This window comes from Electrophorus electricus, chromosome 7, assembly GCF_041902795.1.
Source record: "Electrophorus electricus isolate QZ-2024a chromosome 7, ASM4190279v1, whole genome shotgun sequence".
Lineage (NCBI taxonomy): Eukaryota > Metazoa > Chordata > Actinopteri > Gymnotiformes > Gymnotidae > Electrophorus > Electrophorus electricus.
The window spans coordinates 13,769,234-13,785,099 of record NC_137503.1 but is presented as its reverse complement, the minus strand read 5'-3'; the positions used below and the strand labels follow the sequence as shown (position 1 = coordinate 13,785,099).

The 15,866-nt window shown below is 47.2% G+C and overlaps 1 protein-coding gene across 4 annotated transcripts in view; it reads left to right on the top strand.

Moving 5' to 3' along the window:
* The window catches only part of tead3b (TEA domain family member 3 b), a 28,026-nt gene that overhangs the window by 4,522 nt on the left and 7,638 nt on the right, over positions 1–15,866 (top strand). For 2 of the 4 annotated variants that reach the window (XM_081717968.1, XM_027000542.3), the window contains exons 3-5: positions 6,468–6,717; positions 14,655–14,719; positions 15,430–15,492. In XM_081717968.1, coding sequence (XP_081574094.1) covers positions 6,594–6,717; positions 14,655–14,719; positions 15,430–15,492 — 252 coding nt within the window. In that variant the 5' untranslated portion in view covers positions 6,468–6,593. Of the gene's footprint in view, positions 1–6,467; positions 6,718–14,654; positions 14,720–15,219; positions 15,283–15,429; positions 15,493–15,866 lie in introns of those variants that run through there. The other 2 variants (XM_081717969.1, XM_027000543.3) reach the window with 1 other exon arrangement.

The following is a 15,866-nucleotide window of genomic DNA, read 5'->3' as shown; positions in this document are numbered from 1 at the left end:
GCCCAACCACTAAATGACCAAGTCAGGCAGTGAGCACTGCTCCGCAGATTTGCTTGGAGATTTTCCGAGGAAAGTGCTGAATCAGGCTTTCGCGGGAGTCTTCTGGCCCACACGCCAGCCCCTGTGTCAGTCTTTCCTCCGCCGGCTGGATTACAGCTGCCACGAGGGAGTGTGTGCTATCTGAAAGCAGGCTCCGTGCAGACCGGTCTCCTCCTCCTATGTGTCACGTGAAAAGCTGGGAACTGAAGGGTAGTAATACCCCTGAGGTTCGTGTCTGCGTTTGTAGCTTTGGACTGGGGAAAAAGGAGAAAGCATATTGTGTAATATATACTATTACAGAACAAGATACATATGTCCTCATGTGGGCGGAGTTTGTGCCTAGATCTACTCCCCGACATCTCTGGATCTTTTTTGCTCCCTTTTGTAGCCGCCATATTTTTCTTTCCTTCTCTTTCTCTCACTCTCTTGCTCTCGATCTCTCACAGCTCTGATTGTTTCCTGAGTGGCGAGGCAGCGGAAGTAGGAGGAAGCTATTGGAGGAGCTGGGCAGAATTTATTAGACCTAACCACAGCCTGAGAGCAGAAAGAGGGGGGAGGCAGTGGAACTCAGATATGCTTATGACGCTTGTGGTTCTGGAGGGGTGTCGGAGGGGTTCTTTGTTGCGAGATCTCCTTCTTAGTGTTTCTAGACAAGTTCCTTTATTTTGTAAGCTTCTCAAAGGTTCACAAGCAGTATTTTGTGAATACAGAGAACTTCCATCTTTACATTCTTGTCAGAAATCTGTTTTCAACGTTCAGAAAGTATTATCAAATGTTTTGATTGCATTTGCATGCAGTGTAGCTACGTGTACATTCTCGTTACATTTAATCACATTGTTACTCTTGTTAAATTTATACATGCTGTTACATTCGTTTTATATATATAAATATAAAACTATATATATATATATATAGTTTTATATTTTTATATATATATATATATATATATATATATATATATATATATATATATATATATAAAATCATATTTGCACTGTTAATTGCTCAATACCAGTGTTGTTCTGTCCATGTTTTGTTTTTTTTTTGTTTTTTTTGGCAAACTTTGCAAGGCTTGTTCATTGCATGCTGGAGGTGTTGTATCAGGCTGCACTGTCCCTCAGCAACACCACCACCCAGGTTTTATGGAGGCCAGGTATGTGGCCTGAGCTCACAACACCAGTAAACGGGGCAGGGTCCCCGTAGACGGGCCCAAGGCAGCTGCGGCCTTGCATCTGTTCGTTTTAACAATCGCAACATGAAGCGGTTACTGCCTCTATGATAGTCAGCCAGAGTTGCCCTGACATTGCACAATACCGAGCATTTGATGAGAATTGGAAGGAGAAGAAATGATGTGTGTGGGTCAGTAGAAACGTTCGCCTGTGGTGCCCTATTGGGGCGGTGAGGGAGGCGAGCTATGGGCCGTGGGCATTGTGCGAGTGCTGTGATTTGGTTTTTGTTGGGTGCTTGGCGCTGGTTTTGTGCAGAGCGGGCAGCTCTGCCCCCAGCCCACAACGTCTTTATCTGTAATCCGACCTGAGCCAGCAGCTGCTGCTACACTTGTCCAGCCCTGTTGTTCTCTCAAGTGTGTGGGGGTTTGTGTGTGTGTGTGTGTGTGTGTGTACGTGTGTGTGTGTGTACATGTGCGTTTGTGTGTACGTGTGCATTTGTGTGTGCGTGTGCATGCATTTGTGTGCCTGCAGGTCTTCGTGCGCGTGCATGTGTGAGCACGTGCACACATGTATGTTTGTATGTGTGTGAGCATGCATACATGTGTGCATCTGTGCATGATTGTGTCTGTCTCTGTCTGCACACTTCTGTAAAAAAAGGGTGTGTTACAGGGGCTACCCTGGGGGCTTACTCCCTGTGGGGTGGCTATTGCCAACAAGAGTTCCAGCTTCAGCAGTTTCTTAAGACGACTCCCATTCTGACTAGCGTTTAACAGGAAAAGCAGGGAAGTCCTTTGAGAGGGCCGCATAGATTAGTTCCACTTGTACAATAGGGGATTCAGCCATGGCTCTTGCATCATGTAGGCTGCAGTCCGTGCGTCCTAGCAAGTTAGCATTTGGTTTAATTGCCCCTGGGCCAGTCCAGCCTGGGCCAGTTCTGACTCGATCGGGCAGTCACCTCAGCCTAGCCCGTGAAAAATGGTTCTCAGTCTCCCATAACTCCCATCCGCTCACTGTGTTTTGGGTTCCCCCACCCTGTCACTTTTGCCGAGAGAGGTGAACAGACACGAAAAACAAAAGGCAGGTTATGGGTGCTAGCTTGGCTGCCCGCCAACCCGGCATTGCCTCTCTTTGTCTCTCTCCCCCAACGCTCTTTCACTGGCAGAGGGGCGTGAAGACCTCCCTCCTGGATAGGATCCTTCCCCCGACCCTTTCCTGCCAAAAAAAAATGGCCGCCAGGGAGGACTAGCTCACAGATGGGCCCGGAGTTCGCTTCATGAGTGGAATCGTCTGTTTGTGCTGGAAAGTCCCCTCACTTTGTGGACAGTTAGAGGACTCCCTGAAACTTAATAAGATGACTTATGGAGAGTAGAGGACACACGAAAAAAGGCCTCAAGACGAGTTATGCTTAAAGTAAGAGCTAACTTAAGAACTGGACTGATTATGGAATGGTATGATTCTTCTCAGAGATTGCAATCTGTTCATGTTCTTTTGGAAAGTATTACAAGTTAGTATGCCTTGTATGGATTCAGTGCTTCTAGTTGACCCCTAAATAAATTCATGTCCGAAGGATGCCAAAGGTCTGTCTGTTTTTGTTTTAAATTTCAGCTCTGTTGTCTGAGTTCTTTGACCAAAAGATGTTTAGGCTGATGGAAGTGGTGATTTCTTCCTGAATCCAGCCTGTTTGGTGTTCATCTCCTTCTTGAAGTGAACCTGCAGTTTTCCACATTGTCCATAGTAAGGACTTTATACCCGCACATTTATAGTGGTAATAAAAATGTAAGTATCAAAAATAACCAGCTTTCAATGAACTCTTTGCCAGTCCTAAGTAACTCTGATTGTGCAACCTCAAGTGAACCATTGGTAACTCCTACTTTGTATTTATTGCAAGATATTGGATCAGTTACTGTTTAGTGACCCTACAAGTGAAATCCTTGTAAACATCGTCATCATCAGCATGAGTTTGAGTCATGCACGCCTCCACCCACTTTTTTGTGGGTTATCCAGAAAGCCCTCAGACTGAACCTTCACTGACCATCACATCTCCCTCCCCTCCCCCTCACATACCCTCATTTCCAGAAATGACCGGTGACTAAGGGCTTCCCACACTGAGCTCACGAACACACACTGGTGTTCTCAACAGGGAAGCGCTTCTCCCCATTCCCCAACAGACTGTAGTGGAACAGAGGGAGACATCATCTATGGACCTCCATTTTGTCATATTCCATGATATGACAGTTTACAGAGAAAAATCACAAATTGTGTACTCACAGGTTACACTGAGTTACAACACTGGCAGGCAAGGCAAATGGTGACTGGACTTGGGGAGAGGGTTGTGGCGGGGGGGCTATCATCACTGAACGGGTGTTGGAGTGAATACATGCGCCACGGAGTTTTCACTGGCTTATTTACATTCCTACAGCACGTGGGAATTCTTTAGCATTATTGACTGAGTAAGGGCTCTGTTTGTGGTGTGTGTGTGTGTGTGTGTGTGTGTGTGTGTGTGTGTGTGTGTGTGAGATGGAGAAAGTGTAACAGGTAACTCTCCTACATAGTGCCAGAGGTCTTCTGAGTATTCAGAAGCAGATGCTTTGATGAAATTGGTTTTGATTTAAAGACGGATATCAAGAGTCCTCTCAGATGAGGGCTTAACTTCCACTTCGGTGTGGCTTTTAATATGGTTGATTCTTTTTTCCCCATGGAACTGTTTCTTCAAGAAACCACAAAAAAAGCATGACAACAGAGCAAACTTATTGCCAGATGTGCACCGCAAAGTTGCCAACAAACTGACTCACTTTGCCGAGCCTTTTCACCCGTGTGTTTTGCATTGGTGTGGTCCTCCGCATGCTCCCTCACCTTTGTCATGCACAGTGCTCAGGAGTCACACAGTCCCGCAGATGTACCGTTGGCTTTAAGCGCTAGCACCAGCGGGTAGTGGCAACAGTCCCCCACTGTTGTCCAGGCACCAGAGTGGACAGCTAAAATGGTTCATCCGCTGTCCCCTCTCGATCCCTGAACCACCCTCCCCCAGCCCAACTCGGCGCACACACACAACTGCACATGAGCGCACACATACACTCCTCCTTTCGTCTGTGTGCTCCCCTCCCCTCGGCCCAGGCTCACCTCTCCTTATTTGGGCAGAGTGCTCGGGAGTGTGAGGCGTCGGGGCTGCGGTGGGAAGGACGCTCAGTCGATATGGTGGGGGGGGGGAGCATGAGCGAGCACTCTCAGACTGTGCTTCCTTAATAAGGAGATGTCTGGAATTTAAGCCCAGCTCTCCAATAGAGCAACATGTCTGCTGCATGCTCCTGTCTTACCATATCTCTCTCTCTCTCACACATTCACACACACACACACACACACACACACACGCACACACATACATATATGCATAAATACATTCATTCATACATACATACATACACGCGCGCATACACACACAAGTAGAGATATTGCTGAGAATAATATCCAGCCAGTAAAAATGCTCCAGATTTTTAAAAGTTTTGTGTAATATATTTTTATAGTTATCCAGAGGTTTGTCATTTTTAGATGACAGATCCTTACAGTAAGGATCCTTACAGTTTTGGTTGTAAATGTTTTTACATGTTTGTAAAAGTTTCTACAAATATTCAGGGTGCAACTTGAAGGGTTTAAGTTTGCTGTAAGGTGCAGGCACTCTTTCACCCTGTCCTCCTGTGTACTCCACTTGTTTAGAATGGTGTGAGCTTCCCTTATACAGGTATTTGTTTGAAATGTTTTAAAGCATATGTTGTGTCCCCTTAGCATAGTAATGGTAGACTATATATAACTATACCCTATGTAGGGCATTTAACACCTTGCTCTGTGTGTGTGTGTGTGTGTGTATGTGTGTGTGTGCGCCCGCGTGTGCGGGCGTGCGTGCGTGCATACATGCGCGTGCTTCCTCCTCTCTAGTTCCTTAAGTGTTAGGGGCTGCTGTGTATGACCTTTGCTCCGTGTGGATGTCGATGTGTGCATAAGAGCACATGCGTGCGCACACACACACTCGCTCACTGCTCTGCTGGAGTTCTGCCTGAACTCAGTCTGGATGTGTAGGGCCCAAAGGGCTCAGGTTTGCTTCCTGCGCTGTATCAGGCCAAATTTGGGCCTTCACTTGGGAATGTCCCACTTTTACCCCCTTTCAACTCTGGTCAACCCCCACGCATCTGTGCTGGCCTGCCCACCATGGCCCCATTAAGGCCTGCTCTTTTTCCATGGCTTTGATCAGTAAAGTTTAGCCATGACCAGCCTCAATAATAATGATAAGATCAAAGCTAGTCATCTTTAATCCTCCACCTTTGTTTGACCTTTTCACTCCAAGATAGCAGGCATTGCATGCTTGTGCGTAACACACAGTTACTACGGCTATCCACAGCCAAAACGGCCATGGAGCAAATCGTTTCTTGCCAGCAGGAGCCAGCATACCATTGAAACCGCTCACTCAAGTCATAGGTTCCACAGAGTGTCGATTCAGGCCCGTGGCACTGACCCTTCCTGTCACTCGCTCGCACCGTTGGCCTGTTCAAGGAGCTCTCTTTCAGCGTAGCCATAAGTAGAGCATTTCCAGCCCCCCCACCCTTCAGGAGGGTCACGTGCCGTCATGGCAATGGTTACCCGGGCCGCGGCTTTTAGCCGACATCAGCAGAAAGTGAAATAAAGGAATGAATTATGTGGCTATGATAACCACTCCTGGGAGCTGAGGGCTGAGGAACAATACTACGCACCGAGAGGCAGCCTGGAAAACACTTAAGAGCCCTTAACCAGTTTCAGACATTTCGACAGCCACATTTGGAGCATTCGTTCCCAACCACGAGCATTCTTTTTGCCCTGGCCTGGTTGTTGAGGCCTTTTTAAATGGGCTTTTATATAATGACAGAAATTCGCTTGTCATTGGGAGGATGTTGGAACCAAGGAAGTCTTAAGAGTAATCCATGCTCCGATTGTTTATTCACGCCCCTTTTATGGGTGAATTAGAAATGAGCTGTAATGCCTGCAAGTTTATGGAGGATGTGTGCAGAGCACTCAGGTGTTTTCTTGCAGATGGAAAAGGTTTGGATATTAGGCTGCACCTAAATTCAATTTGCATTGTTTGTCTTGGCATATATACATAGATATGTATAAATACAATTTTGTATAATTTGTATTTCATATGGGATTATTATTGTCTGTAATTTTATTAGTATCGTAAGGATTTTTCTCTCTTTCTCTCTGACACTTTCTTGTGTCTCTATCCGTGTCTCCCAGTATCTGCGCAGTGTGGGCTCGTGACAGAGCCCGGTAGGAGCCGGCACCATTGCGTCAAACGAGTGGAGCGCGAACGGCAGCCCGCAGCCGGGTCTGGAGGACGGCGCAGATGAGCTGGACAAGACCATGGATGGTGATGCCGAGGGCGTGTGGAGCCCTGACATCGAGCAAAGCTTCCAGGAGGCACTGGCCATCTACCCACCTTGTGGCCGGCGCAAGATTATCCTCTCCGACGAGGGCAAGATGTACGGTAAGAGAGCGCAGCCGTCCCAACGCCACCCTTCCTTCCTTCCTCCCTTCCTTCCTTCCTTCTTTCATTTATTCATTCTTTCTTTATGCACTACATCAAACGAATGCCTTTCTTCTGTTCCAGCTCTCCCCCCATACAAGCACATGCACAAAACAGGAAAGGTCTGGGCACTTTTACAAAAGGGCTTTTTAATATGACAGCAGGAGCTGTACTGTCAACAAACCATCCACTCTGATCAAGAGTGGTTATTTAAACATTTAAATTGTACTTGCAGCACAATTTTGAAACAGCAAGAAATTATGCTTTTTGTCTGGCTGCTAAGTTGCAAAACTATTCAGTTTCACTGGCTAACCGCTGATTTTGTGGCTAATCTGGGCAGGACATTAACTCCAAATTCATGAGCGGCTTTTCTTTTTTTTAGCCCAAGCCTACACTGATTGTCGCTGTGCAACACTCCGTACTCTTTATTAGATTTATAGATTTATAACAGATTTTTATATAATTTTGCAAATGTTGCTACATATTGCACCTGCATCACGCTTTTCGAAATATTTACAAACCCACTGATGAACCCTTGGTGTAACAGCCTGTTTTGATAACAAAAGCTGTATTTCTATTTATTGGACCTTGTGAAGCCTGCAGTTCTTCAGAACCACCATGGAGCACAGATCTGGAATGACTGAGATTAGACAGGACACCCAGCACACAATAAAAACAACTGAAACGATTTTGAGTGCGTATCTGTATAAAGCATCCTTTTGTAATATCAGTATCAGAAGAAGAAAAAAAAACCAATATGACAATGTTAATCAATCAAACAGCATTTCCTTAAAGATGTCCAGCCTAATGAAATCAGTAAATATTGTACATGGGTGAGTGCTTACCAATGATGATTATGATGATGATTATGAAGATGTTGTGGTACACACAAATTCTAAACTGCTCTTCTGGCAGGTTTTAATGGATCCTGATTTATGCTATGCGTTCTTCATTGTCAGCTACTATACTGGACTCATTTCACTGACAATCAATCATTCTTTCACCATTCCTCTTTTGGTGAGATGGAATGAGTTTGTGAGCTACAGCTGGACCATGCCATATGTCCTGGAAAACAGTTGCTGCTCAGAAGCATGACTTTGTCTCTGGTTATGGCCACGTCTCTCGTTTCTGATCATTTGGGAGCACCACAGGGGTTCGTTTCCTTGAGATTGTGTGCAAGCAAATGATTGCTGGAGGGAAATAATTTTATTGGTGGTTCATGGGTGTTTCCAAGTCAGGGAAAGGGAGGGGGGATGCAGGATGCGCACTTGCGCACTTGTTTATATCTGTAGAAAACAGGGTGCGTTCAGCACAGACGATCATTAGTTAGCACAGCCTGTCTCATACACACACACATTCACACACGTCTTATGCTCAGGCATAAGACTTAATGCCATGTCACTGACACCTGTCCCCTCACGAAATCTTGTAGGTCACACTAAAGATTTGAGTCCATTTTACAGTAGCTGAATGAGCCTTGTTTTCATCTATCCTTACATAAACCAAGGTTAAGAAAAAGGCTAACCTGAACATTTCACACATTTGGATTTTCTTCAAAGAAAAGAAAACCTCCACACAAACATGTGCATGCACACACACTATCACACTCACTCACACTCACACCCATGCAGATCATCGCCAGTAGTTGTGTTTTTCATGTTGCAGCACAGAACAGGCCTCTACTTGTCCTGAGAGGCAGTGCGACGTTCTAAAGGCCAACAGTCTTCAGACAGGTTTCTCCTGTGGAGCATGAACACCACAATCACTCCTTTTTTTCCTGCTTGACTGTTTCTTCCAAAACTGGTTTTATTTAGCATCTCTGATCATTGCTAATTCCAGTTTCCAGTTATAGGTACAGGTTTTATCTTTCTCTTTCCCCCACATCTTGCTCTCTTTCTCAGGGTTGAAAAAAAAGTGGCAAAACCAGATCTGTTTGTCTTGCTCAATCAAAGCATTTTCTTTCACAGAATCTCTCTCGCTCTCTCACTCACTCACTCTTTTTGCTCCTTCTTCGTAACTTCTTAATGAGTTCAGGTGAAAAGAATTGTCATCTGTTTTATGTCATGGTAAAACTTAACCACGTGAGGGAGAGTAATTACATATTTTGTCCGTTTTCCCACGTATGACCTCTAAGCTATGTTCAGGAGAGTTGTGAGTAGCTAGATCGGGCTGAGTGTCAGCGTTTTGGCGTGGGGCTCAGCTGACTGGGGGAACCCTGTGAGGAAAACAGAATGTGCACCATGTTTAGATGTTACCGTACGGAAGCGAAATGGACGCTTAGTCGAGGCATAGGTCATCCAGGCTCGGGAGATGACATGTGTGCGCGTGTGCGCGTGTACACACACACACACACACACAAACCATGTACATCAGCCTGTCCAAACGCACACCGAGTCTCCTTTTCCCCCTCCCCGCTCAGCTACGTCCCTCTCCTCTTTTCTCCTCCCCACTCCTCTTCAGCTGGCTCTGCTCCCCACAACGAGAAACCCAGGTGAGATGAGCTGCAGTGCTGGTTTGAATTAGTGCACACAATTCAGAGATGTGAGGCAGCCCCTCTCCCCACTGTCCTCATGGGACCCACTGTAACCCTGCTGACCATCTGACCACCCCATCACCACCACCACTTCTGGCTGTTTGCCCTCTGTCTGAGAGGCCCTCGCCACACTGTGTAACACTTGTTGATTTTTGTTGTTGTTGTTGTTGTTTGTTCTGAAAGTTGCCATGCAGTATTCCCTGCTCCAAAGACGAATGGTCATTTCTGAAATACAGAGCTCAGTAGTTAAGGTACTCAACTTGTAATCAGAAGGTTGCTGGTTCAAGCCCCACCGCTGGCCAGTTGCCACTCTTGGGCCCCTGAGTAAGGCCATAAACCCTCAATTTGTATTCAGTCATATTTGTCAGGGTTTCTTTTTGGATAAAAGCGTCAGCTAAATGCCGTAAATGTAAATGAGTCATAATGATGTAAATGTAAGTTGCTGATCTGGCTCCAGCACCTGGCTCTGGTTCCATCCTCCTCCAGTGGTCTGGAATCTATGGCGGGTGGGGACGAAGCTGAAGTCATAGGCTCTCGGGTCTGATGTCCCAAAGCGGTGCAGATCTGTAGTTATCTCGAGCGGTCTCCTCACTTGACCCAAGCTCAGTGCTTCACGTTTCTGATGGACGAGGTGACAAGAGGTTGTTGGGGATTGCAGGAGGTGGTGCTGCGGGCGGGCCTCCCTGATGGGCCGATCTTACATCATCCTCGCTGATAAACAGCCATATTTACAGCCTTCACGATAGCTCAGAAGGACACATCACTTGTCCTCGGCTTCCAGGAGGTTCGTCGGTAGCAGAAGCAGATAGCGCAGCTGAGAAAGGCAGTTGGGAGGCTGTATTGCATTGTTAGCACTTTTGCAGGCATCTGTTTGCATTTTGGCTCCACGGTTTATCGGGTAGGATTCCCCTGTGCGCCAGATCACGGCCACAGAATTGGACTGTTTTTAGCACAGTCCCTCGTTTTTTTTGGAGCTGATGTGACCTGGGTCCAAGGGTAACAGATTGAGCTATGCTCTGTTCTGAGATGCTGCTCTTCAGCGTTTCCACCTGGAAGGCTGGATTTCTGTGTCGCAGAAATGCCTCAAACAGTCATGGAAAACTTAGTGAATTAGAGAATCAGGTTCGCACCCTGTAATTTTTAGAAAGACATGGAAAGTTAGCATCAGCAGATCAAACTGCTAAAGTACTTCCCGAAGATATTAGTTGTCATGACTGGAGATGACGTGATATGGAATAATATGTCAAATTAAAACTGTAAAATGGCTGCCCTTTCCATGTAAATAAACACCGTGCCAACTTCCTTATGTGAATTCTATCTCTTTTAATTAGTGGTTTTAAAAAAAACAAACAAACAAACTTTGCAACCTGTTCTAGAACCTGTATGGCATCATCTCCAATCATGACAGCTAACCAGCAGCACTCTGTTTTTGTTCTTCTGAATGGTAATCTGCATCATCACTGAGAGCAAGTTCGGCTCAGAACCCACAGAGGGGGTTCGGCCGCGCTCAGCTGGGAGGCATAGCACAGTGGCCACCGCTGGGAGGCATAGGAGGGGCCTGATGGAGCAGGCTGCTTTCTCACACGAGTGGTGGGGGGGGCCACTTTGCAGGTGTGAGGGCACACAAGGGCACTTCCCTCATGGTTTCACAAACGTTTCAAACATTTTGGTTTATGATCCCGACTCTCCACACCCCCCACCCCCGATGCCGGGTTTCCCGTTAGGCAGTCATACTGAGCCCATCCTGTGTGCCTGCATTTCTGGAAATGTTTGTCCCAGCCTCAGGCCTACAGATCATAGGTCCCTATCAATAAATCTCAATTTGCTGAGATATCACACATTCTTTATCATATGCCATTAAAGTGACTGAGTATGTGAGAGTTTCCTCTTCTTTTTGATGTTCAAGGTGACTTGCTGATAGACTGCACCATCTCTCATATCTGCCCTGGAAGAGCTGCTGTCCTGGTAGACTGTGGCGACTTGTGAAAGCCTTGTATAAATTTTGATGTATCTGTGGAAAAACTAAAACTAAAAACTCTAGTTTGAATGGATCTTTGGGTTTTTGTGGCAATGTGACAATTTTACAATGTGACAGCTGATTCACATGGAACCAACGAGTGTGGTCTTGCGCTCAGAAACACATCTGACTATAAACCTTGCCCCACATATTCTTTACCAATCAACCCCTGGCTTTTGCAACTTTTGCAACTGTTTACCAGTCGGCCCATGCTTTTGCTGCCTGCTGCCAGTCAGGACCCCCCACCTCCTCACCTCCCCTCTACCCCCGGGGGTCTGCCATGCTCTTTTTCCATAGCTGTAAACACCTTCTCCGCTTACAGCCAGTCATCCGAGGCCGTGCTGGCTTGTCCAACGGACCTTGCCACTGAAGTAGCCCTAGCGAGTGGGATGACCTCAGCACACCGAATCCCAGCACTGACGTGAGGCTGGGGGAATGCAGTCCACCCCTGCCATGGTATCGCCACCAGGGTCGGCCGTGTGGAGGTTGCTTTTTATTTAAAGCTCTTTCCACCTCGTGTTTTATTTTTATTTATTTATTTTCTTAACTGTTGTCCATGTTGACCTGCTTTGACTGAGATTGAGGAATGGGGCGAAAGATTGCCCCAACTGGCCCTAGTGGGTTTTCAGTGGACAATAGAAGAAAATCTGTCCTGTCCGTTAATTTACTTCACATATTATCACGTATTATAAACATAAACACAGTTTCTAAACATAGGACATGATAATGATGGAAAACAAGCAATGTTTCTGTGTAAGAAGAAATGGAAAAAATGTGGTGCTCTCATAAAAGTCCAGTTTCGCCTGGCGTGTTAACGTCCTTGCGTCCTCACGCGCAGGGTCTCACAAGGTTGGAGTGACTCATGGCGTAGGCGGCTGGCAGAAATGTAGCCAGGCTGGTTCTGTGTCTGAGATGTTTGTTCTCCACCTGCGATTACCCACAATTCAGTGCGAGCTGCCCACAAACAGGCGTGGTAGCTACCGAAGGCCCTATCTCTGCATGAGCGGGTAACGGGGCTCGCCCTCCAGGGCGGCGTGCGCCAGAGGGCATCACTGCTACAGTGCAGCGAACAGGTCGAGCTGTGACTCAGTATCACGTGGTGGGTGGAGGCCTAACGCCTGCTGCGGTGTAGCGTGGCCTGATATCGAATGGCAGTCATTTCTGATCTTTCCCACTGGCTGGCCCAGGTCTGAACCCACAGCAGGGTCCATGCCAGGGAGGCATGGCCGGTCAGGGCCAGGGAGAAGGATTCCACGTCTCGGAGGAGGTGGTAATACCTGGCAGGGAAAAGGGTCAGAGTCTGTTGCTGTGTTCTTATGGCGTTCTTATGGATTGTGAGCGCTTTAAAGTGAAGGCAAGGAGACGCGGTGGTTTGGGAGAGTTGTGCCGCGTGTGGTTGGTTGAGCATGTGCGTGTGCCCACAGCTGTGCATGAGCCATGTGACTTCGCTGGCCCATCCCTGACCTGAGACAAGCTCTCCCTTTAGCCCCCTCTCTTGGTGGGGGCAGAAGTGGAGTTAGTGTGATACTATCCCATCCTCCTTTTATCTCAATCTCACTTGTCCACAGTTATCTTGTGACATCGACCTAAGGGTGAGACACATGGGCCTCACCTAGAGGGGCGGGTTTGTCTGCAGAGCCATGTGAGTTTTTGGGAGATTGAGGGTGACAGTTGAGATGCAGACCGGACGAGAGGGTTGGGGGCTGCAGGACTGTCTACGGCAGGTGCAAGCGTCCGTTGGTGAGCGTGCTGAAGGGGGGTTGGGTGGAGGGGGGACTCCAGCTGCTAGTGCTTGGCAGAAACAACCACCCCCCACCCCCGGTTTCTGTCTCTCTCTCGCTCGCCCCTCCTTTCACAGCCTTCTGTCTGTCCTCTTACTGTGTCTTCATCTCTTTCTACGCATGCTCCCAGCCTGGCCTCATCCAGTCGGGTTATGTGGGGCAGATGTGACAGGCTCTGAGGAATGTCAGGAATGCGGAGGCAGAGAGAGAGAAAGGGAGAGAGAGGCAGAATTATATGCGGGTGTGTCTGTAGGAGAAAGGGAGGAGGGGGGAAGCATATGGCTGGGAAGGGCTAACATGGTGCATATCTTACTCTCTCACTGTCTTGCGTTCTCTCGCTCTCTCTTTTTTTTCCTTCTGTGTCCCTCCTCTGCTCAGAACTGCACTGCTCGACTTTTATGGTCACTGATGGAGCAGGCAAAGGGAAATGAAGGCTTTGAAAGCAGACTCTGTGGGTGTGGGTGTGTGGGAGAGTTGGTTGGTTGGACGGGTGAGAGACTGAAAGTTGAACGTTGTAGATCTTAACACAGCCCAGAGTAATCTCTGGATATGTTTGGACACACACAAGCTTTACCTGACTCTTGGGGACTGGTGTGTGGGATTATGGCATGTGGCTCTTCCAGGTGTTGGACCACCTGTGGAACTCCAGTTTCCCATTCCCACTCATGAAGTCCTGCAGTATGTAATCCCTTAAATCCCCCATTCTCAGTGATGTGGAAGCAATCACATAGGGGAAGCAGGAGCTGTGTAGGCTTTTCCCATCTCCTTCACTACCAGCAAGTGATGAAATGTGGGGATCATACTGCAGCTGCTCTCTCTCTCTCATTCACACACACGCGCAAACACATGCTCACACATGCTCGTGCAAACATCTGTCTGGTCAACTGTTCAATTGGAACATCTGGCAGGCAGCACAGAGGCCCATACAAGCAGGATATCCTGTTGTCAGATTGTCATCCATCGCAAATCTTACTCTGTGTGAAGGCGAGAATCTCCTTATCTCCCACTACCTCCACAAACACTCAAGTGTGTCTTTCCCAGTCCTTGATTTCAGTAGCCCAATGGACCTCACAAGCAAGGGCAGTCGGGCCTGGAATAGAAGCACAGGACCAGTTTAGTAGTTTAACAACCACTCATTTTATGAGCACTGTCATGTTGAGAGATGAGATATAGACACATGTTCTGTAGGCTTATGTTATATAAAGAAAGGTAGTGAAGGTTTTTTCTTTAAGGATGATCTTTCTGCCTTTGATTTGCCATGGCGACTGTGACACGCAGCCTAACAAATTCCTTGCTGTCGTGGAAAGAGTCCAATTTTAATGCAGCTATCGTCCAACATCACCCCAAAGCTATAATTTAAATGTTAACAGCGCCGCGTTTATTAATTTTCTATTTGTAGTAAGTCTCCTCATTAAGACCATGAGGGTTCAATGGAGGTATGTGTGTGTATGTGTATGTACGTGTGCATGCATGTTCCCGTGCATGTGTGCGTTAGAGTTCAGTAACCAGTGCTTCCCTTGAGCGCCATCTTGTGGTAAAACACATACTTTCCTTTCTTTCTCCACAGGTCGGAATGAGCTGATTGCCAGGTACATCAAGCTGAGAACAGGAAAAACACGCACGAGGAAACAGGTACTCTACTGTCCCTCCATCTTACCCTCCTATTGGCCCTCCTACTGACGTGTAATGAATTAGACACAGTCATGACACTAACACTGCAGTTTACTCAAGTTGTGAACTGAATGCACTTTAAAATGTTAAATATATATAAAGGGATTAATATGAGGTTGGGAATTCCCTCTAGCCTGTCAGATCATAGCCATAATAGCGGTAGGGGTATGTTAGACCAGTGTTTCTCTGCCAGGTCTTCGGGTGTAAGCAGACGGTCCACATCCAGCTCGGCTCCCAGCACAACTTAACACACCATCAATGGCACCAAGTACCTAGTACAGGCATACTGGGGGCTGGGCTGTAGTCAAAATGTGGACTGTCCACAGACTTTAAGAACTCGGTTGAAAAACGCTATTATATCATCATTGTGTGTATGTGTTGTTGTTGTTTCTGTTATTGTTGTTTGCTTGTGAAAGACTGGGTGCATGTGTGTGTTTTAAAACCCTCTCACACTCCTTCAGGTATCTAGTCACATACAGGTGTTAGCACGGAAGAAAGTCCGCGAGTTCCAAGCAGGTATAAAGGTAGGTGTCCCTCCGCTAGCCCTTCGGCTAGCGTGCGAATGGGCGTCTCTTTCCTCCTTGGTTACGGCTTCTCTTCTCTCTCTCTCTCTCTCTTTTCCTCCTCTCCCTCTTTCCTCTTCCTCTCCTTTCCGCTCTTCTCTCCTGCAGGTTTCTAGCCATTTGCAGGTTCTTGCCCGAAGAAAATCTCGCGAAATACAGTCAAAGCTGAAGGTATGCGCTTTCCTGCGGGCAGGGGCGGGGCTTTGCTGCGTTTGGCTTTGCGCTAACCAATTAGAGACAGCATCACCACATGGAACCTCGTGTTCCATCGTGCTGTTGGCCTCCCAGAAGAAGCCCTCAGTGAAGGCAGATTCATCTTTTGTTAGATAGCGGTGCTCAGTACAACCCCCCCCCCCCCCAAAAAAAACAAAAACAAAAAAAACCAACCACTTCCCACCCCTCACGTCCTGTCACGTTATTGTAGGCAAGATCTCAATATGTCCCACGCTGGGTGCTGCGTCTCGCCTTTGTAGCAGAGGAGCATGACAGTGCATGACAGCTCTGTGCTCTCTGCCTGTAGGCTTTCCTGCAGCTCTCTGTCTTTC